This window comes from Cynocephalus volans, chromosome 4 (assembly GCF_027409185.1).
Source record: "Cynocephalus volans isolate mCynVol1 chromosome 4, mCynVol1.pri, whole genome shotgun sequence".
Classification (NCBI taxonomy): Eukaryota; Metazoa; Chordata; class Mammalia; order Dermoptera; family Cynocephalidae; genus Cynocephalus; species Cynocephalus volans.
The window spans coordinates 121943690-121967657 of record NC_084463.1 but is presented as its reverse complement, the minus strand read 5'-3'; the positions used below and the strand labels follow the sequence as shown (position 1 = coordinate 121967657).

Sequence of the window (23968 nt, the reverse complement as noted above, 5' to 3'; positions counted from 1 at the left end):
CATGGAACCAACCTAAATGTCCATTGATGGATGATTGGATAAGGTAACTGTGGTATATATACACCATGGAATACTACTCTGCCATAAAAAAGAATGAAATTCTCCCATTTGCAAAAACATGGATGAACCTGGAGAAACTTATGTTGAGTGAAATAAGTAAAGCACAGAGCGATAAATACCGCATAATCTCACTCATATGTGGGAGCTAAGAGAGAAAGAAGGAAGGAAGGAGAGACCACAGTGGTGTGTTGGTCTTGCAGAGGGAGTGAACATTCCTTGAGCTACAATGTGGAATGTGGGGGAAAGGAGGAGGGGGAAGGAGGTCGGGATAACTGGGTGAGGGACAAGGGTACAAAAGCAATTTTTTGGTAATGGGTATGCTGCCAGTATGAATCTGACCCTCACATCATGCCATGAGGGGTGACAATCAGCTTTGTATCTCATGAATATTCATAATTTAAAAAAAAAAACTTAATGAAGTCAAACTATGTCCTTACTGCCACTTATGTACTTACCACCACAATTCATGATCTTTCTTACTGTGGTAGTTGAAAGAATTTGCTTGCTTCTTAGAAAATCTGCAATTTGCCCTCCGATGGGCACAATAATTGTCATTACTAAGTGTGGCACAGCAGACAGCATGCCAACCTGATGAAAAGCAAGAAAGGGAAGAAATATGCGTAATCATAAATAATGTGGGCAATTCAATGGTCTTGGTTTTCTGAATTCATCATCAACTCTTTATGGACAAAGGAAAGAAAAATACTGCCTTCAAATGACCACTTACTCATTCTTAGAATAAGCAATAACTTCTGCAGAATAAATAAGAAAAATTAAGTAAATTTACTTTGATCCTTTTTTATCTTCTAGAAGGGAATACATTTTATTTATTTTTTTCTATGTTATGGCTCAGTAAATTTTGAGTTTATGAATTAACTATCCTGACTCTTACCACAGTGATTCACATTTGTGTGTTCATTTTATATTCTTAAATGTATTTGTACAAATTCTTCATTAGCAAGAGGGAAGGAGAGGGGAAGAGAGACAGAGAGACGAAAAATAGATTTGACACCATAAAGAGGCCGAATTTTAAAGTTCACTTTTAATTCAAAAGGCTAAATTTGCATATTTGCATTTTAAATATATATCTTTTATACGTTCTATAACATGGATTTAATTTCTATAGAGTAAGAGCAGAAATAATGCAGATCAATTCTTCAATTTTAGGTAATTTCTATGTCAAATATCAATAGTTGGTCATATTATCATACAGTGCTACATGGTTTCTCAACCAATTTTACACTAATCGCCCAATCCAAAACCAAAATTCAACAAGCATTTTTAACACTAATTATGTGCAAGGCACTGTTCTCTAGGCATTATTAGGGCAGGAAGTATGAATAAAATGCATTTAAATTGTGTTTTACCACAAACATGCCCTTAGCAAATTTTGAATGTAAATGTATAATGAAGTTTCTTATTAAGTATATTTTGAAGCACAGTTCCTGGAATATTGCAAGTACTGAATAAGTATTTATTATTTGTGTTTAAGTATGTATTTCCAGTCAGATTATTGAAGGTTTGAGACAAGGATTCTGTTTTGTTTTACAGTGGTATATAGTGTGGCATCACGATCATGGATTTGAGTTGTTAAAATGATTAATTGAGATTAGTTAATGATTCTATGACACCTTAAACATTCAGGCAATTGAATTCTCTTTTTCACCCCAGATGGAAGTTTTTAATGTCATTACTAAACAAAGAAACTGAGACTTGGAAGTGTCAAGTGATTGTTAGAGTCAAGTTGTGAGCCAATTCTCCCTGAGTCCACAGACTGAGCTCTTATTCCCTGTGGTTATCATCACTGCCATCAGAGAGGGAAAAATAAAATAAAATCAGACAGCATATGTGAATGTGCTAAGTTCAAAACCTGGCATTTAGTTGGGGTTCAACAAGTGTGAGCTAAAGAAAGATACGAAGTAAACTGACTTTAGGATAAACGTTGCTTTCGAGAATAGCATCTTGAAAAAGTAAAAGTAGAGTGGTTGCTTATTCTTAACTGCAGTAGATACATTTCAAGCAAAGAATGGACAGAAAGAACCAACTGAACAAAAAAATTCTGAACCACATGATATTGGAGTTGTACAGAATTACGTGCCATGTTTTTGATATAAAAACAGGCTAAAAGCTTGGGAGTGACTGCGTTTCCTAAGTCCACAAAGTGAACCTGCATTTTGACGCAGTATTTGATACATTTGAAAAGTTCTTTTTTTTTTTTTTTTTTTTAATTTTATTTTGTCGATATACATTGTAGCTGATTAATGCTCCCCATCACCAAAACCTCCCTCCCTTCTCCCTCCCCCCCTCCCCCCCAACCATGTCCTTTCTGTTTGTTTGTTGTATCAACTTCAAATAATTGTGGTTGTTATATCTTCTTCCCCCCCCCCCCCGGTTTGTGTGTGTATGTGTGTATGTGTGTGTGTGAATTTATATATTAATTTTTAGCTCCCACCAATAAGTGAGAACATGTGGTATTTCTCTTTCTGTGCCTGACTTGTTTCACTTAATATAATTCTCTCGAGGTCCATCCATGTTGTTGCAAATGGCAGTATTTCATTCGTTTTTATAGCTGAGTAGTATTCCATTGTGTAGATGTACCACATTTTCCGTATCCACTCATCTGATGATGGGCATTTGGGCTGGTTCCAACTCTTGGCTATTGTAAAGAGTGCTGCGATGAACATTGGGGAACAGGTATACCTTCGACTTGATGATTTCCATTCCTCTGGGTATATTCCCAACAGTGGGATGGCTGGGTCGTATGGTAGATCTATTTGCAATTGTTTAAGGAACCTCCATACCATTTTCCATAGAGGCTGCACCATTTTGCAGTCCCACCAACAATGTATGAGAGTTCCTTTTTCTCCGCAGCCTCGCCAGCATTTATCGTTCATAGTCTTTTGGATTTTAGCCATCCTAACTGGGGTTAGATGGTATCTCAATGTGGTTTTGATTTGCATTTCCCGGATGCTGAGTGATGTTGAGCATTTTTTCATATGTCTGTTGGCCATTTGGATATCTTCCTTAGAGAAATGCCTACTTAGCTCTTTTGCCCATTTTTTAATTGGGTTGCTTGTTTTCTTCTTGTAAAGTTGTTTGAGTTCCTTATATATTCTGGATATTAATCCTTTGTCAGATGTATATTTTGCAAATATTTTCTCCCACTCTGTTGGTTGTCTTTTAACTCTTTTAATTGTTTCTTTTGCTGTGCAGAAGCTTTTTAGTTTGATATAATGCTGGGATAACTGGATATCGATATGCAGGAGAATGAAACTAGATCCATACCTCTCACCGTATACTAAAATCAACTCAAAATGGATTAAGGATTTAAATATACACCCTGAGACAATAAAACTTCTTAAAGAAAACATAGGGGAAACACTTCAGGAAATAGGACTGGGCACAGACTTCATGAATACGACCCCAAAAGCACGGGCAACCAAAGGAAAAATAAACAAATGGGATTATATCAAACTGAAAAGTTCTTAAATTGAACATCCTCTGCTATTTACTATCTATTCAAACAAACATTTTGGTTACTTTGGATAAGCAAAGAACAAAGCTACAGCTATCATTTATTCACTCTTTCAGCAAAGGGTGTGGTAAAGCGAAAAATGAAGTAAAGAGAAAATGAAGGGCAAGGGAGAAAGGGACCTAAAAATCTAGAGGTTCATGAGACAGAAGTTCTGGAGCATTTTAGCCCACTGACTTAATATTTGAGAGTTGAATCTCTTAGTTCTTTAGGCAACACATAGACATATTCTGTATTTGACCTCAACAGGGCCACAGAAGTCTCAAAACTTCATGAGAGTTATTCAACTATCTTCTCAGCTTTTGGTGACCTGTCACGAGTAATCACTTTCCATATAATCAGAATGATCAAAACCTTCTTAGAGTATCATTATTTATGGTAATCGCATAGCAGTTTGCTCATTATTTTTAGGTTTTGCAAGAGTAGGCTAAATGGTTTGAGTTTATAATTGATAGATCCTTCATAGAAAACCTAGGTCATTAGACCATGCCCCGTCCTCCTCTTCTCTGGGTCACCGTCTGGATTGTATCTCTCTCCGTTTGGTCCATATTTGGCTTAGAAATTGGCAGGCTGCACAGCAGCAAAGAGCAACCACCCATCACTATTCTCCACCTCAAGACACGAAGTTCAAAGGGAACGAGCGTCTCTTCGCATTTGGCTAATGCCCATATCTGGGCTTTCAAAGTGCTAGATAATCCTAGCATAGGTCTTCCTTGATATACCATTCTCAAGGGGCTGAAAAGTTTTACATATCAGCATAGGGTAATATAATATATACACACACATCAGTTAAGTTCATTAGCACAATGTAATACATATAATAACATATATTAGTTCTCTCTTAACTAACTCTGTGTACCTGGAAAGAGAATTAAGCCATTGAACTTGTGGTTTTATCTGTAGAATAATTTAACTAACGTTGGGGGGAATGACCTTCCATGTAAGTATTTTATTTCACTTAAATTTTGCTGCACCCTTTTGAAAGATGGTATTAATATCATTATTTATAGATAATAAAATTGAGGCTGACAATTACCCAAAAACCAGCCCAGGGGCATGTATGTATTAATGCTTTGTTATAGAGCTTGGATTTGAAACCACATCAGCCTAGATCCAAAGCCCACACTCTATGTCCTCCATCACCTCCTCTATACAGTTTTCAAGTAAGTCAGAGCTTTTTTTTTTTCCTTTACCAGTCTAATCAAAATCTTCAGACCAAGCTGTCTGTGTAGAATGAATTCACAATTTTAGATAAAAATATAACAGGTGAACCGAATAAATAATTGCATCTGCTTATTATATTTAGTTTTCACAAATTACCATTGCTTTAATTCAAGTATTTTCAATGAATTGGAGATGAAAAGCCAGAATGACCACTCAATTTCATTAACATCACTTGTTTCCCTCACTTTCCCCCATGAAACCTGACTCTACTAATGGCCTCTCAGTGTCATATCTGTCCTAGATTATGAAAATGGACTCACACCTCCAGCAGCCTTTGTTGAGATGCATAACACCTCTCAGAGCTCCCAAAGGCTACCCTGGAATGTTTGATCAGCTCCAGAGAGAAGGGCCCTGTTTAACGCAGCCATTCTTCTCAGAGATAGAGGAAACAGTTTCCTTAGAAACAGAGATTACAAAAGAGCTCTTAGAATAGCTACTCCTAAACTCAGGTTTTCTTCAGTCACAGGCCTCAGATAGTCTTTCAAGTAAGAGACATAATATGAATAGCAAGCCGAGCTGGGCTTATGTAATGACATGAAGAGAAATGGCCAGACCATTGCCAGCACAGACAAGTGTATTCAGAACTTGGCAAAGAGATTGCCACAGAGACAGCATTTAACAAATACTTGCTAGATGCTTGAATAGGTATATGGTTTACCTGAATTTGAATGGCAGAGTAAAGGGAATTGAAACAGAAATCAAAGGGTCTGGGCCTAAACTTGATTCTGCCACTTATTACTAGCATGGCTTTGGGCAATTTAAATACTTTCCTTAATTTCTGCTTCCCCGTTAGTTTAATAGAAATGATGATAGTTATTCAGCAGGTCAACAAAACAAAGTTGGTCATAAATATGAATGGACCTTCTAAATTTTAAATACTTATATAAATATAAAGTAGTAGTTTTATGTCCTTATAGAACATCTCAAAACTATTATATTTGCATAGCTAGAAACAAATGTCAGCTGCACTTAGCATGTTGTGCTATAATTGGTAACTTTTTTTTTTTTTGTCTACAACACCAAGCTGTGAACATTTTGAGGACAGAAACCATGTTTTTATTCTTGAATCTAACACAAAGTTTTGTATTTTATATTCAACAAATCCTTGTTAAATTAATAAATTAGATGAACAAAATATAAGACTTTTCTGTTGTGCCTGTATTCCCAACAGCAGAGAGCAGTTTCTGGAAGACAATAGGGTATAGTAGACATACAGACACTTTACTTAATTTCTGTTACATGGTAGAAATTTGCAGAACGAATAAATTAATAACTCATGAAATTTAGAAGATAAATCTTGGCAAAGTAATTTAATATTCACTATAAACAAAAATCATCCACTATTTAAATAAGGATAATTTTTACATACCTTGCTAATTTCAAATCCAAAGACTTCCTCAAAATATGCTGGTTGACTGATAAGCAATAAATAAAAAGTCCAGCTTCTGCAGAAGTTTGCAACAATTATTGCATAGACTGGCATAGATGTAAAAAATTTTCTCCATGGCGTCTTAAATTTCTGAAATCCCAAAAAGAGAGATATTCTAAACATTTTAAATATTTTCTCACTTAAATGGAAATAATAAACAGTTTGCATTTTCAGGATGTGTATGATGGGGCATGAGTAGGAGGTAGGCAGGAGGTAGTGAATCATTCATTGCAACTACCCAGTTAACCTTAGCTACATGAATAATTATTGGAAGAGAAAAAAGTAAGATATCAACCTCTGCTTCTGATGAAATGTTCTAGCTTTAGGACTGTGTAGGATTCCATGTTTATATAAAATTAATCCCAAAAGCATCGATGCTAGTTTTTAAGATTTTTTCCTTTATTTATTTATTTATTTTTTTGCAGTAATAGATCATGACTCAGCTAAACCTCACTGCCACATTAGTGGTCTTGTGATATTTAAAATATTTAAAATGTTGAAAATTCAATGTAAATTTAAGAAAAATTGAGTACAGTATTCTAGACCCTACCTGAAGTCATTTCATCACCAGTCTATAAATTCTGTGGATGTCTAATGGATATCATTATAAATTTGGCACTGGAGTGCAAGGTTCTGTAAAACTCATGTAATAAAGAGCTGGGGTAAAGTATTTGGTGCCCTGGCACATTCTGGGCACATCATAACTAGTTACTTATTATATTCAAGGCATTCAAAATTAGCAACCAAAATATGAATGGCTTTACTTATGACACCATTAAAAAATTAAACCTAGTGTACTTAAAGATTCTGTATATGCCAAAATAAAAAGTAAGTATTCTCCCTCAAGACTAATATTTTTACCTTAAAATGTCTCTCATATTCCTAAACCTTTTCTCAATTACTTTATTTTGAACATGAAAAATTGTTTGGTGAAGGAACAATAACCTAACATAACTTTGTTTAATGCTAGCTTGGGATGTTTGGTCTGAATAAATTACTAAAACAGGAGGCAAACATCTTTCACAGAGATTTAGTAATTCTTCCTGAATATAAAGCTTCATAACTGCTTATATTGATTGGGGTTGTAATTAAACCTCTTAAAGATTACTTTAAGTGCAATATAATAGGAAGTTACATTGTGGGAATCACAAATAAGAAACAAAACAAAATCAAAAACCTTCCCTAATAATAATGTAATGAATAGTGTGGCTTTGGATAAAAATTCTAGTGGCAGCAGCATAGATGGGTTCAAAAAATACAGTTAAAAAAAGTCAATATGTTCTAATAAAATAATGCCAGATGAATATACCTATTTCACAGATAATAAAAATGGCCAAAGACAGGAATGTCTGCTTTATAGTATTTTATATATATATAGATATATTTTCACATATATATGTGTGTGTGTGTGTATATACATATGTATATATATATAATTGTGTATATATATATATGTAATTAGAAGTAAAAAACTATTTGCTGCTGGGCAAATGTTTATCTATACTAGGATAATCTCTCTTAAGAACATTATTCTTCTTGTGGTAAAGCACTTCGTCAAATGTTAGTGAAAAGTATCTAATATTTTACCTTGAAAAATTGTTAGAGGCTAAAGGGGGGCTTATGGTATTCTGATAACATTCTCTTTATAAAACTGTCTGTTTGCTTCCCATGTGTATTTAGTATATAAAAGTTCAGAAAGCTTTTTGTTTATAATTTGTGCATTTTTTTTTCTGTGTGTGTACTGTATTTAAATATATTTTTAATGTAAAAAGTTATTTAAGGGACATTACAGTAAATTGCAACATGTGATCCTTAATTGGAGCTGGACTCAAATAGCTACAAAAGACATATGAATGTAGATTAGGTATTAGAATATGGACTGGGTATTAAGATGATCTATGTAACTGAATATGATCTACATATCTAGAAGATGTTAGGGAATTATTTTTAACTGTGTTAGGTGTGATAGTAGTACTGAGATTGTGCGGGAGAATATTATTTTTCTAGAGATGCATGTTAAGTATTTACGAATAAAGTATTTTGGTGTTTCATTTACTTTGAAATGGTTCAGTAAAACAAAAGTAAAATAAATGTGATAAGATGTTAGCAATTGTTCTATTTATTTGGTGAATAATTGGCTATTGCTATTACTATTCTTTTCTACTTTGCTGTATATTGAATTTGTTGACGATAAAAAGTTCAATATAACTAAAATACAAGTTCTATTCCCATTTGATTTTATGTTTACATTTACTTTGAATCTACAGGAATGTACAAAACACAAATAAGAAGTAAAATTTTGTTTAGAAAGGTGGTAGGGTACAGGGAGTTGGAGATTATGCTGTTTTATCAACCTACCTGCTGTACTGCTGGGGGTCATTTCCAGGAATTAGTTTTCACTTTGACTAAATTTCTGATTATTTTTAAAAATTTATGTCTGATCTAGACATACAACCTCTCAAGAACTGGTAAATGAAAGACAGGTAATGAACTAACAAGGGTATAGGCTGATCAGATTGTTTTTTGGCTAGAAATTGAGGCTAAATTCAGAACCCACCATAGACCACCCTGTATTTAGCTCAGGTTCCCAGTGACTGCAGCTGGTGGGAAGCAGAACACACTGTCAATCCCCCCCATCCCCCCCACATCACCTCTTGTTTTTTCAGTAGTCTCTATAAGACATTATTAGTCCATGTAAAGAAGGAAACAAAGTTCTAATGCCAATCTATCTAGCTCACAAAACTACTACAGTCTAAAGATTTTTTAAAAAAACCACTGAAGTTTAATTTCTGAATGATATACAATATGGGATTTTTCTTATTTACTAAAGGCCAAGATGTGCTCCGCAACAATGGGTGACAGACCTTTTTAGCTAGAAGGAGATGTCAAAGAGAGGAATTCTGTAACAAATGAAGTAGAGAGTCAGAGCTGGAATTATACAGACATAGAATGAGGAGAGGGAGCATTTTTTTTTTTTAAAGTAGATGCATAATGTGGAACCAGTGCATGACACCTTCCAACTGTCAGCATAAAGAAATTGAGTAACTAATTTGGTTGCTGAATTACTGACCCTGTCTACATACACTACTGTTGCTGACCATTTAAAAAAAAAAAATCAGATGGCTATTTATTAATTACTATGTATATTAATGTCACATGAATCAAAACATTTGTACCATTGAAATAGAACTGGATTTTCTCTCTATGTAGTCAAATCCTGTTTATGAAACCAAATCATGAGAAGGAAGCTTTGCAACATTATCTTTATAATACTTGACATTCATGGTAATAATCCTGAAAGATAATAACATTTTATCAATAAGAAGATTAAATAATTTTAAGAATATTTTTCATGCCAGCTGCCTAATATTGGCATTCTAATGCTTTGGTACTCCTAAACCACATTATAACATAAATACATATGTGTAAAACATATATTTAAAAAAATCAATAAATAAAACATAGCACTTTTCATGACTGATTTGGAATTTCCTATTATTTAAAATTAACAAATACTGGTTGAATTTGTTTAACTTTTTTAAAAACTTGCTTAGGTTTAAAGAATAATCTAGTGCATATTTTAAGATGCTTAAGAAAAAGAAAAAACAAATTACAGATGGCAGAAGTCTCAATGTTTCTTAAGTAAGTCAGGGAATATGACTGAACCAAAAAAAAAAAAAAAGTCATAATTGATACCAAATTAGTTTTGTTGAATAGGGACATGTCAAATAGTTTCATTTGGGGAGTGAGATGAGGAATAAGAATAGAAATATACACCATAATAAAGTTCTTACTTCCATTGCACCTAAAAGATTTGCACTCTCTCCAATGCTTTCTTCTATGTACCTACGTTCTTCATCTGTAATAGTAGGATGCTTTGCAGGGCTCTCATAAGACACCAAAAGCCAAAACATGTACCAGACCATTCCAAAGCTTCCTGCAAGCAACAATTCAAAAAGAGGAAGTCAAAGAAAGCCATCACAAATACCTCCACTTAACAGTCATATGCTGAAATAAAACTATAATAATTTCATGACAAACACATTCTGTAAGATGGAGAACTCAAATTTATGCTTTGTCAACTGACTTTAGCAATCTCTTCTTGTCTTTCGCCACTCAACTTCAAGCTTCCTGGGGGCCGGTCCTGTGGTTTTATCTCTTTGTCTCTATCAAACAGCACTGATACACAAGAACTCACAGTAAAAATTATTGAATTTTTTAAAAGGTATTCATACATCCAACACACATTTACTAAGCAGTTCATATTCTAGGCACTTTGCTACCTGACAGAAATATAACATATAAGACAAAATTCCTGTCCTCAAAGGATTTTTCTAAGGGGGAATCATTTTCTTATTTGCCTTCCTATGTATATGAGAGTCGTCAGCATTTTCAGAGGGCAAAAAAATGCTTGTTTTCCTCTTCTGTTAGCACTTCCAGATCTAGTAAACAGGCTATTACAAACTCAAGAAGATTATTTTAGCCTGAGTGGTTATATTATAGGAAAAATGAGCCTCTGCAATTCACGTGGTAATATTTAACACTTTATGTGATTGTATAGCATATTATTTTCAGCACATACTACTGCATATTGATCATTTTTTGGACAGATGAAAGTTACAAATTCCAAGTTCATAAACTGTTTGCAAATTCTTTTTCATTACCTTCTTTATTTAGCACTCTCAATATTAAAACATGTTCTTATTGTGCAATATAAATCTGTAAGCATTAACAGTAGAAAGAGTTTTAAGTAATTTATTTTGGTTTTTCAGCAGCTGGCCATTTCATTTTTCCCTCATTCTGTTCTTTGTCCCTTGGGTAACAATCTAAATTCCCCTGATCTCTATAATACATTTTGGGGGGCCTATTCAATCTCTAAGAAGCATTCCTTAATACCATTCATAGATTCCGATATGCTGTATACCTTTTAGTTACTGAACATGGCTACAAACATGATTAGGGGTCAGATAGTGTGTAAAAATTTGGTATAACGTAGTGGTTATAGAATATAATGCTCCCAGATTCAAATCCTGGCTGTATCACTCATTAGCTATATGATACAATCAGTAACTAAATCTCTCTAAACCTCTACTGTAAAATAGGATGATAATTCACTTTCTATGGAATTATGGAGAAAAAAAGTTAAAGGAGATAATGTATAAATCAACCAGCACAATAGATGGCACAAAATAAGAACTGAATAAATAAGAGCTCCTGTAATTTAGTAGTAATTATTATTACCACTAACTGAATTCACCTATAAAATGCCAGACACTCTGCTAATTGTTTTGTATGCATTATCTTTTTTTTAAACATACTCCACTATATGGGTCTTATTTCAGTAATTTTTAACATATGAACATTGAATGTGTGGCTCAAGACCCAATTTTTGTTATACACAGCAAGTAAGCAATTACTATGATAGGATATTTTCAGATTATCTAATGTTTATACTTTGACTTTGTATTATTCAATAATAAACATTAAATGCGATATAACTTGAAATAATGAAACTGATTTTTATGAGTGCTTTGTTTAAATTAGTATTCTTAAAGTCACATCATATTTTCAACTAAGTTATGGACTAAGGCACACATCCGAGGAGTTAGAGGATAGACACACCAGCTTGTATTATATACCCTATAAACAAGTACTTTTAAACTTTGTTGAACTGTAGACTCTTAAAAATGCAATGAAAGGTGGAGATTAAAACCTGATAAAAATATCTCCTTAGGAAGAAATATTCATAAATATGTACATGGCTTAAAATTTAGGGAATTCATGGGTGCAAATTTGAAAGCAGCCAGATACTGTTCTTTGGCATGACTTCACTGTTCTTTCAGATTCTTGTGCCCATGTCCAAAGATGATATTAATCAGAGGCAGTATCAGTTGGAATCTAGCTCTCTTACATTTTTCCTTTCCTCATTATTAACAAGTGTCTCTTATAGAGAGAGACTGTAAGGATACTTTGAAGTTGTAAGCTTTCAGCTTCTTAGAAAGTGAACAAGTGTTTAGACTTAGTGTTTCATTTTTTATTTCAAAGTGGGGACTTAATTGCCTTTAATTATGGTGAAAAGAGAACGAAAATGTGCTGCAGCAGCAAGTGACTACTTATACTTCACCACAAAATTGAATTGTTGCATTTGCACAACCACTACCTTCCAGTTTTCCAGTCCCATTCAGTTTTGAGGAGGCAGAATCAGGAAAATGACCGAGAAAATGACAGCGAAGAAGAGAGGTGGATGCTGACTACATCTTTCCTTTTCATCAACTTTTATTCAAAAGTTAATTTAATTTAATTTTTTATTCATAGCCAAGGACATATATTCCTACATTATAACGTTTCCATCAGTAATGTGGTTACTTTTTAAAACAAGCAATAGCAATGTATGGAAAATAACAGAGATAAAGTATTTTCCTTGATCTCAGAATATAAGGAAATGATTCTTAAGGAGAGAAAACAAGTGAGTCAACACAGAAGTAAATTCAGTGATCTATCTCATCATCTGCAACAACTTTTCTTTTAGCCTATGCTTATTTCATTTAATTCTATTGTATAGAAATGTAACATACCATAGACATAAAATACTGAAGACCAGCCAGTGTACTGTACAAGAATGCCAGCTAAAGGCATTGCAATCACAGCTCCAGCATAGGAACCTGAAGCAGAATAGAGGATGGGAGAAAAGGAAGTGAAATCTACAGACATTCTTGACTTCATCTCATGTTCCTTTGTTGGTTCGCACAAGCACACACTCACACAATCAGGTGCATGGGCCTTCACACCGATACACGTACTCCCACCAAATACATATAAATGCCTACGTATTTACATAGAAACACAGGACTATGCAAGTGGATACCATCTACCTATCCAAGAAACAACTGAGACTTAAAAATAATAAAAAAGAAGGCTGGCTGGGTAGCTCAGTTGGTGAGAGTGTGGTACTGATTAACACCAAGGTCAAGGGTTCAGATCCTCAGACTTGCCAGCTGCCAAAAATAATAATAATAATAACTGCTGCTGCTACTACTACTACTACTACTACTACTACTACTACTACTACTACTACTACTACTACTACTACTATTATTATTATTATTATTATTATTATTATTATTATTATTATTATTATTATTATTATTATAAAGCCATGCAGGCTAGCATTTGTTCTGCACATCTGTGTTCTGGGCTGGGGGCAGAGTATACCAACACTAACCAGACACTGGAAATTTATTCCTGACACCTCAAGCATGTATCTCCTTGTAGCACAGTCATGCAGTTTCAGGTTTGTGTAGTGTTTTCTCACTTCATTTTAAAACTTATCAAATATGATTGTGAAAACAGTATCTTAGAAGTATAAACAGAAATGGCCATAGTTATGCCCTACGATTTAAGCTTAAATGCTTATAAATTCAACATCTGTAGGCAAGAATACCGCTGATCTTATGACATGTTTTAAATATAAAGGAAAATCACAGCAGCTTTAATTTTCTATTGATAGGATTATTTGCAGCAGTTCTAATCCCTGAATTTTAAATGGGTGGATATTCTTTCTTCTTCTGATTTGAAAAAGGAACTGCTTCTTGCACTGCTGCTTTGGTATAAATACAAAAATTATGAGTACTCTGCAGACAAAAAATGATCCTAAATTACAGTGATTGTCATAGGATACTTTACAAGTTAGCAGTGAACCGAAAGTGGTTTCTGATTAGTAGAAAAAGCTCTAAACTCTAAAAGCTGGGCTTGAATATTTAATAAATGTTTATTAATTCTGTTTCCTAAAATAGCAGTTAAGTAAGTTTTGTTCCCTATAAGAGAAGTTTTAATACACAGAAAATTATAGCAATAGTACTTAGAATAGTTGAAGATCGTATTAATTTTAATTATAATATTTATTTTCTTTAGGCTCTCTATGATTAAGCTTTGTCCGCTTTTATTTTAATGCATCGTTGTATCAAATACAAATTATGATCAACTGTTAAGTTTTAACATCTGACAGGAATCAAAGCAAGATTAATGTTTGCAGACATAAGCCATATCCTTCATTTCTTTATATTTTCACCTTTGTAAAAGTGTTTAAACTTTGTATTGTTTGTTTTGTATCTCTGAGTTTCTCAAAAAAAAAGGAGTATTATTTTAAAAACCTCCCAAGAATACATTTGAAAACCTAGATGAAATGAATCAACTCTTACAAACATACAAAGCACAAAAAGAAATAGAGGAATTAAGGAGACTAGTAAGAACTAAAGTTAACATAATAGTCAAAAACCTTAGCACGCACACACATACCCCACAGATGGATTTACAAATGAGTTTACCAAACTTAATTCTTATCCGACTTGTCCCTAAACTTTTACCCACTGTAACTACATCTGCTACACACAGTACTCACCACAAAAGGAAGTGGTTGCCAATCTACTCCTCTCTAGAGGAGGGGCCCATTTGCTCCATATTCCATGACATGCTGGGTAGGTAACTCCCTGGTATAGGGGAAGACACATATCACCATTTAGGATCCAGGGTCATGGAAAATAAACATATTTCCTTCTCGGATGCTGTTTGCTATCGGATGGTCACGAGGTGTTACAGAAAGTTGCTACTCATGGGCCCTCACTGATTCCTTCCTATTCCATTTAAAAGCTTTGAGTCCAGACCACAAAAGGCATGGGATCTTTTTAGTAACCTGTTTGAATTCTCCTCCCTGTCCCAGTCTTCCACCTAAAATTTCTTCTGACTAAGGCAAAAAACAAACAAACAAACAAATAAACAAAAACCTAGATTAACCAATTCAACTGCAGTTAGAAACAATTTGAGAAACTTGAAAGACCCTTTTGTGAAGCATTAAATTCAATGATTCCCAAATATAAGGAATCTATACAGTGTTGAACGTGATGAGACTCAGCTCACACTTCCTGAAAGTTGTCTGAAGCTTAAGACCTTTAAAATCATTGGCCTTTCTCTATTATTTTGATTCTACCATTTTTTTTTCTTTCCTTTGGGGGGAAAAGATTTTTTATTTTCAGTGCCTTGATATTTTATATTATTTATCTATTCCCACCATACTTTCTGGAAAGAAGAAGAGCAATGGAAAGACCAAATTTAGGTTTTTAAATGGTTGTTTTTCAAAGTCTGTGGGCTGATGGAGCAAGAGCCAATCATTAGAGTTAGATACCCAAAGAATATATTCAAAAATACTTTAGTGAAAAATCATATCATGATTCAAGGCCAACAGGGACTTAGAATAAAACTCCTAAAATGCTAGTTCAGGATTGTCACCAAAGGACAGACTCAAAAATTCTCGTCACAACACATTAACAAAAGTTCATATTTTTTTTTACATCAAATAGTCACTGAAGCACTTTAAACCCATTCAGTTCTAGAGAGGAAGAAGTAAGCAGTCACCGTTGTAGTTTAGCAACATTTATATACAAAATATCTGATTGCCTAACTTTTTTAATGTTTCATTTTTTATTTTAACACTGTGTAGATACAACCTGATCATATATATTTATTTATAAAGACAAACTGGTGATTCTTAATAACATGTCAATCATAAAGTGATATTATCCTGTAGTTCCATACCTCAACAAGTCCCTGCAATATTCTAACAAAGATGACACATCCATAATGCACTCTGGCTGCTGAAGGGATCAGCATGTTTAGGGTAGAGGTAAGAAGTATGGCAGCTCCAAAAACCCTAAAATAGAAAACACGGGAACACTGTTTAAACGAGTTAGCATCTTATATACACAGATTTAAATTTCTCAGGTCAAGCTAAATATTTAAGATAACCAACAATTACAAACAATTTTAAGGTAGATAGTTTTCTCTGAAATACATTCTGGACTTAGTTGGCTAACCATTGTAAATACATACTTAGACTATCTAGAAAGTCTACATTATTAGAGGCATAAGAAATAAAATAAGGATCCCATAAATCTGGTTATACTTACTTATATTTATTTTCTTCATAGATCTAATTACAAATTGTAAATATTTAATGACTCACTCTTTGTTAATGGTCTACAACTCAGTCTACATTGTAAGGTGCTTAAGGGCAAGAGCCTGTTTATCACACCCACTGTTGTATGCCCAAATATCCCCAACACTTAGCACAGTGCCTAACACACAGTTGGTACTCATGGAAAAGTTGGTGAAAAAGTAATAAATGCATGAATGGAATTGTACCTTACATTATAAAACTATCTGCAACTTCCCTAGAAACTATATACATTATAAATGGAATGATTCTAAATGCCCTGAGAAGTCTCATGATTAGATTTCATAGCACATGTCTTTATAACACAAATAACAATCCATAATATATGTTTCAGGGTTTTCTTTTTTTCTTCCTTTCTATTACTTTTTTAAAATGGGGGGGGGGGTGTAGAGTCTGTTTGAGGCACACCTCCAGCAGCGTACATACACGCAATTCCAAAAAGAATTGCTATCCTGATTTGAGTATCATGTATTACACACAGGTATTAATATTCAACACTGTAACCCACAGATATGTGCAATCAATTATGTTTCAATAAAAGAATAAATTAATTTTTAAAATAAAATAAATAGAATTGCCAGAAATATTGTGAAAAAGACTTTAAAGATCTCCAAGTAAAAATTCCTTTTCATTTCTTCATTTAAAAAAAAAAAATCTTTCATAATGTTCATACTAAGGAAGAAAAATATTCTCTTAGATGGGTAACTCGGAAACATTCTCTTGCAGAGATGTTTTGAACCATACTCTCTCTAGTGAGCTAGCCTGTGTTTTTTGGGCAAGTTAAGTCAAACATTGAGTCTTGAATTCAGTGAAAGTTGGTTGCCTCATAGAAGTTCTACTTTTTCCAGGGGGCACATTTACATGTAACTTTTAAAGACGTGGATTTCTGAAAGTGGCCTTGATCATTATTAATCTACTACTAAAGTCTGATAAATGACTTTATGAAGGGTTTAAGCAGAACAGCTCTTTTTCTATCAATGCCCAGTCAAATATTTTGTGTAAAAACATATGCAGATTATATTCACTTTCTCATAGTGGCTTCTCTCCATTGAGGTAAATAACCACTCATCAGGTAAATATTCTGCTCCATTCTTCCTCCGTGCTGCTTGCTGAATAGATACATTTGGTTTTGTATCAAAGACAATTTTGCATGCTAAGGTTTAAGGAAACACCTTTTTATCCAGGTTTATGTAATATGTGTCTTCTTTTCTTAAAATTATTTTGGAGGTATTCTGCATGAATTTTATTTTCTATAAATATAACTTTCTATCATCACTTTCTTTTTCTCTCTTTGAAGGGTTTTCAAATGCTACCATCTCTAGATAAGCTGATGAGAGATGAATTCTACTCATTCTTTAGTTAGAGTTTCTTAATCCCCACCGTATCAATATTTGGAGCTGGATAATTCTTTGTTGTGGGGTGCCATCCTTTGTACTGTGTGATGTTTAGCAGCAACTCTGTCCTTTACCCTCTAGATGTCAGTATTAAGACACCCCCTCCCCAAGTTATGACAAACGAAAATGTCTTCGATTTGCTAAATGTCTTTGGGGGCACAAAATCCCCCCCCAGTAGATTTGAATCAACTATGAACTATTTGTTGAGCTCCTACTATAATCAGAGCGAAATTTAATGAGCACTTTATTGACTTGCCAGTCCCCATCCTAACACTTAGCATTCCATAAACTCCACAACCACCTAACAACTCAAAGATATGGGTATTATTAATGTACCCATATTATGAATGAAGAAATTAAGCCTGAAATAAGTGAAATCACTTCTTCAAGTTGTTAACTAGTCTAAGTAGAGGAGACCTGTTTTAGACCCAGTTGTGTCTTATTTCAAAGCCAGTGGATTTTGCCACTAGAATTTACATCTGATTATACACATACTATGTAGCTGGTAATGTATTTCAGGATTCTTTTTTTTTTTTTAATGTACGAATTTCTTTTTTTAATTGATTATGAATATTCATGAGATACAGAGCTGATGATCACCCCTCATGCCCAAGATGTGAAGGCCAGATTTGTGCTGGCAGCTAACTGTAAATTTAAGTAATAATATTCACAAGGCTACTTAAAATCACACTATTAATACTGAGATAAAAAACCAATACATTACTTATATGTTTACTTTTCACTCTCGCCCTGAATAATGATTCTAATTATATAATCTCATGACATCTTCTAAATGCTCTTAATTTTAAATTCCTTACTTCCTTTAACCATCTTCTTTTTTATCATTAGTGCCCATTGCATCTGAAAATTCATTGACCTTATTCTAATTAGTTGAGAATAAAATCCATCAAACTTTACATAGCCTCGTCTTCTTCCCTAATTTTACACAATTCCTACCTAGATTAATATCCAAGTAATTAAAATTCTGTTTATGAAAATGTTTGCCCTATGTGGGAAGCCTTCACACTTTCTCCTGACACACAACCACAATTAAAGCAGCCTCCCACTCAACAATGATTCCTGCATTCACACTGCAAACCTTGGGGAGACTATATTTAGAGCATTGTGCTGAGGAGGAAAGGGGGCTGACATTTACAAAGCACTCACTATACTTTCTCCACCTATGTTGACACATTTAATCCTCAAAACAACTCTGTGAGTTGTTGACTTTCATCTCATTTTACATATAAAGAAATTGAAACAGAAAGACTGGCCAACAGAAAAGCAAATAGTAGAGCTAAGGTTTGAATCTAGGACTCTCTGACATAAAAATCTGTGCTTTGATCTACATGATGCTACTAGGCACTCAGAAAAAGACAAGGATGGCTAGGAGAGGAAAAGAGAGAGACAAGTAGCCAAGAGACAACATATGCCAAAGGTCATAACTGAAGTACAAATTGAAAACAAAGGAGGGAAAAATTCATTCCAGCTGGACTGACCAGGAAGCCAACCTTTCATAGGGAAACATTCTATCTGGATCTAGAAAAATTAATATAAAAAAAGAAAAAAAACTCCCCAAAAGAAAGGAATGAATCAGCAAACATTCAGAAATGGAAGAATGGAAGAGATTACCTTATATAACAGAAAATAGGGCAGTATTAGAAATGGCTGACCATGGTGTTACAGCTGAGTAAGAGAAATAAAAAACATCTAGAGTGGGATGATGAATGAGGAAGGAAATGTAGAAAGGACAAGGGGTGAAGAGTGAGTCCAGAAGTCTGAGCCATCATGGAGATGATGGAAGTTTGAGGTGATTACAGATAGAGTAACCAAGTTCCAGTGAGTTAAAATAACTTGCCAAGGTCACACAGATAGTAATTAGAGAACTATTGTTTCTATTTACTCAGTCTGGTTGTAGACTCTAGTTGCCTCACAACTGAGCTGTACTATACTGTAACAGCAGAGGAACCAGCACTAACAGTGCCAGCAGCAGTATACAAAATAACATAAACTGTGAAAGATGAAAACATTATCAAAAGATGGGTGGAAGCAGCAGTGGGAAGTGAGAGCGGAATTCTATTCCTTCCTTGCTATGTTTTGAAGGAATTAGTTACATCGAGAGGCTCATTTTATGAAAGGTTTTGTCTTTTTGAAAAGAGTGTCTGGGTTTCAATAAAGAAATGGAAGTAGTAGTAGAATTGAGTATGAAAAATAGGTCAAGAATACAATATAGTTTAGCACAGTGGTTTCCACACTTTAGCATGCATGATAACAATCTAGAGTCTTGTTCAAATACAGATTTCTGGGTGTCAAAGTTTCGGATTCAGTAGGTTTGTGTGGGGCCTGAGAATCTGCATTTCTAACACGTTCCCAGGTGATGCTGATGTTGCTTGTCCTGCTTTGAGAATCATTGGTTTAGCAGAATCGTGCTAGATATTCTCCCCAGGTCATTACAAAATGGACATACATGGTAGGGTGGGTGCAGACCTAGAATAAACAGAGCTGGACATAGTGAAAATAAGGGGCTTACCTTTTATTATAGAGGGAAGGGTAGAATGGAAACATCTGCTGAAAAGGAAGATGTACTTTAAAAAACACCAATTGAAATTAGATCATTAGATTGAGAACCAAAGTGAAGTTCTCTGCCCTGGTTTTGTGGTCTTCACTAACCAGATGAATTTAGAAGCTGCCATATATTTCTTGATAACACTTAAACAGCGTAGCATAGCATTAGCTAAGAATATAAGGTCTGTGGTTATGTTGTGAGAATTCAAACTCCAACTCTAATTTCTTACTAGGTATGATCTTGGGCAAGTTGTCATATTCTGTAAGCCTCACTTTCACTATCTGTAAAGAGGAGATAACGAGTTTCCATACTTCAAAGAAATATCATGAAGATTAAATAAGTCAGTTATGAAAGGAGACAGTATCTGGCTCATAGTGAATGGTTTATAAATGCTAGCTATCATTACATAGGAATAGCCTAACCTTTGATAGACTTTTCACAGAATTATTGTCACCCTTTTCTTTCAGAATGATTTTGCTCATATTAAATAACGCTATTTCTGTGACCACAGATGTTCCATAACAAACTGAATTTTTAGAAGTTTAAAGTGCATGCAGACATGTAGTAGAAATTCTATCTCCCATTCTGAAGTCACAGAGAATTGATTGAAGGAAACAGCCTCTTAATCTGTGCCACAATAGTCCATCTCAAATATCTGAGGGAAAATGAATAACCAAAAAAAAAAAAAAAAAGAATTGACAGCCTTTTCTAAATCAATACCTGTCTTAATATCTCCCCCCCCCACCACACACACACACACCTATCCTTCGAAACTTACCCACCTCTGTCTCTCTCTTTTCCAACTATGTCCTTTCTCATGTATTCCCAAAGCACTATAGATCACTTTTGTAAGACTTAATCCAGGAGGTCATATGTCCCCCCACCCCTCTCATTATTTGTGTCTCTCAGTGAGTAGGGTCTAGGTCTTCACTTCTTCAAACCCCATGGTGCTACCAGAATACTTTGTAAAGGCATTTTCTTAGGAAATGAGCATCCAATTACTTTTCTGTAAAGAAATTAAATCGAGGGTAATAATAACTTCCCTTCTCACGGTATATGTAGGTAATAACAAATTTTTGTTCTTCAAACCTTCTTTATCCCAATATCCTTTTCAATCAATTGACCATTTATTTGTTCTTGAGCTTTTAATGGGGATGAACTGCTGTTCTGGGAATCCTATCACTTTTAGGCAGCTGAGTTACTTTCATAGAATAACTGTAGGTTGGCAGCTATGCGCTAGAATTTAGAGTACTCCTGTGGATAAATCCTCACTTGAGAAAGTTGCTGAGTCAAGTACATGGCCCAGTCTGGCCTCATTCTTAAGTCTTCCAAAGAACACTGGAATCTCTAGCAAGCAAATACCATCACATCACCTGTTCAACACTGCATCTTCATCAGCCTCTGAAACCACTGTCCCTGAAGCTTTGCTTTCAAAATCAGATTAGGCAGTAATGCTTCAGAAGTGATAGAGTGTCCTCTTAAAGAACCTCCCCATTTATCAATATTTAATGCATGTATGCATATTGTATTATGTTTATTTAGCAGTCATCATTTTTGCTTGGCCTGATGCTAGAAAACAAAAACATAAGCATTGAATATATTTCTGATATTTCAACAGGCAGAGAGAAGTAGGTTATACACCAGAAAACATTTAATATTTTTGTGAATTTTATTATCCTTAGCACTAGCCTTAATTTTAACACATATAATTAAGTTTCACAGTACTCTATCCCCAAAATAGTAATCATCATGACATGTTTTTCAAGTTCATCTTCTGATCAACCCTTGTCTAACAATCAAATCCATAAAAATAAATAAAATTTTAAAATTATTTTACAGTCATAATCTTTCTTAAGGATCTACCTCAGAATTAAGTAATATAGTGATTTTTAAGGGACTGTAAAATAGATTTTTTAAAAGAAAACACACAGTAAAGATATTTAATAGGAGACATGCATTTAGTAAAGAAACATATCACTTAAAATCAGACATCCTGCAGCTCATACCCCAGCTCTGCCTCTTACCATCTAATAGTATTTGGGAAAATAACTCTGCTATTCTGTATTCAGTTCTGTCATGAATTAAAGAAGTACCAGAATGCCTGTCTTATAGAGTCACTGTGAGGAAAAGAGATGATATACATAAAAAGTGTAGTGATACATATATTTATTGTTCTATTCAATTCTAATTTTAGCTGTCTCCTGAAACGGAGAACTAAGGCAAATATGAAGATGATTTATAACTCATATCCTCTCTCTTCCCACCTTCAATATAAGTCTTTACTATTTAGGGAGAGGTAGAAATTCTGTCACTGAATGATCTGCTCCGCATTGATTAAAAAGCTCTTCTGATCTTCACTCACTCCTCTCCACTTTACGTGGTTAGGGGATTTCTTCTGTGCTTCGACTCAGTTGAGCTGGCTTCTATTTTTCCCTACTTTAATCTAAAAGCTAGTCTCCTAGATGTTTTTTATTTGTTTGTTTTTCTTTTTTAATTTTTAGTTTTACTTGGTTTTTCTTTTGAAAATGTTTTCTTTTTTTTTCTAGACATTTTTATAACTGTGGGAAAGAAGTCTGTTTCCCACTTTATTACATAAACTAAGCAATCATGTTATTGCTTAACTTAATAGGCCTAAAGAAAACATCTGTGCAGTTTTAGGTTTATTTTTATTATCCTTTTGTCTTTTGATATTGCTTTGTGGATTTTTCCAGATGGATTTTTAATGTTTTTCCAAAGTTGAAATATTAAATTGATAACATATCAAATAGTAATGTAGTTTATATCAAAATTTTTTAATACATTTGTGATTATGGAAGAAAAATTTAAGACACTATTTAACATAATTAAACAGCTACATAGTTGTAAAATTAAACTTTGACTTTAATTTATATTCGGTTTTTTGTTGTTTTTCTTTGCTTTGTTTTGGCTTTATAATCAATTTCAATAAAAGAAACTCCCTTAAGGTCTGATCACCACTTTTTCTATATGAGGGTTAATAATGAGCAGGAAAACAAAGAAATACTAGACTTTACATTTTAAAAAGCATTTTTTAGAAATAGATACATTTCTGCAAATAGTTGTCCACTTTTTGGATCTTTTTTGTTTTTTGAATCATAAATGTACACTCACTATAATATGAGGTAGTATATTTATATCACTATTATAGATAAAAATAAACCATCAATGAAAAAAATTTAGCAAATTACACACATTTTTTCAGCAATGAACTAAACTAAAGCATTGCTTTCATTGAGCAAATGATCAAACCACAGTTACTAATTAAATATATATATTGCTGAACTTGAATTTCTGAATAGTAAGATGAATCTCAACCAGACTGATACTTTATTTTGTTTAAAGCCCTTCTTATAACTGGCAGCTAAAGTGCTAGCTTAAAAACCCACTCATGGTGTGAATATAAATCAGACACAGGCCATCAGCAATTGAGTTGAGAAAAAAAAAGAAAGATGTATACAAATTAGTGTGTGAAATCTTAACTTTTCTAATTCTTAAGGAAAGAATTAAAAACTGATGGGTGACCTTAGTTTTACAAAGAACAGCATTATAATTTCTGTGAAATAAAATAAATGCCATTTGTTTATTAAAATTGCTTTTCAAAATGATGAAACATTTGAAAGCCACTTAAAATTGTTTTCCTCACAATTTCCTCCACAGCAAATAACGTACTAAATAAATTCACTTTGATTATTTTTAAGTTAGAGCCTAATTTTGATTTGTTTTTCCTCTACTTATATCA

The 23968-nt window shown here is 33.8% G+C and overlaps 1 protein-coding gene across 1 annotated transcript in view; it reads right to left on the bottom strand.

Annotated features, from left to right (window-relative positions):
- Window positions 1–23968, bottom strand: part of SLC17A6 (solute carrier family 17 member 6) — a 43636-nt gene that overhangs the window by 8123 nt on the left and 11545 nt on the right. Inside the window, exons 4-9 of the mRNA XM_063094519.1 lie at window positions 15834–15948; window positions 14644–14731; window positions 12821–12907; window positions 10040–10182; window positions 6186–6335; window positions 516–648 (exon numbers count right to left, since the gene is read on the bottom strand). Coding sequence (XP_062950589.1) covers window positions 516–648; window positions 6186–6335; window positions 10040–10182; window positions 12821–12907; window positions 14644–14731; window positions 15834–15948 — 716 coding nt within the window. The remainder of the gene's footprint in view (window positions 1–515; window positions 649–6185; window positions 6336–10039; window positions 10183–12820; window positions 12908–14643; window positions 14732–15833; window positions 15949–23968) is intronic.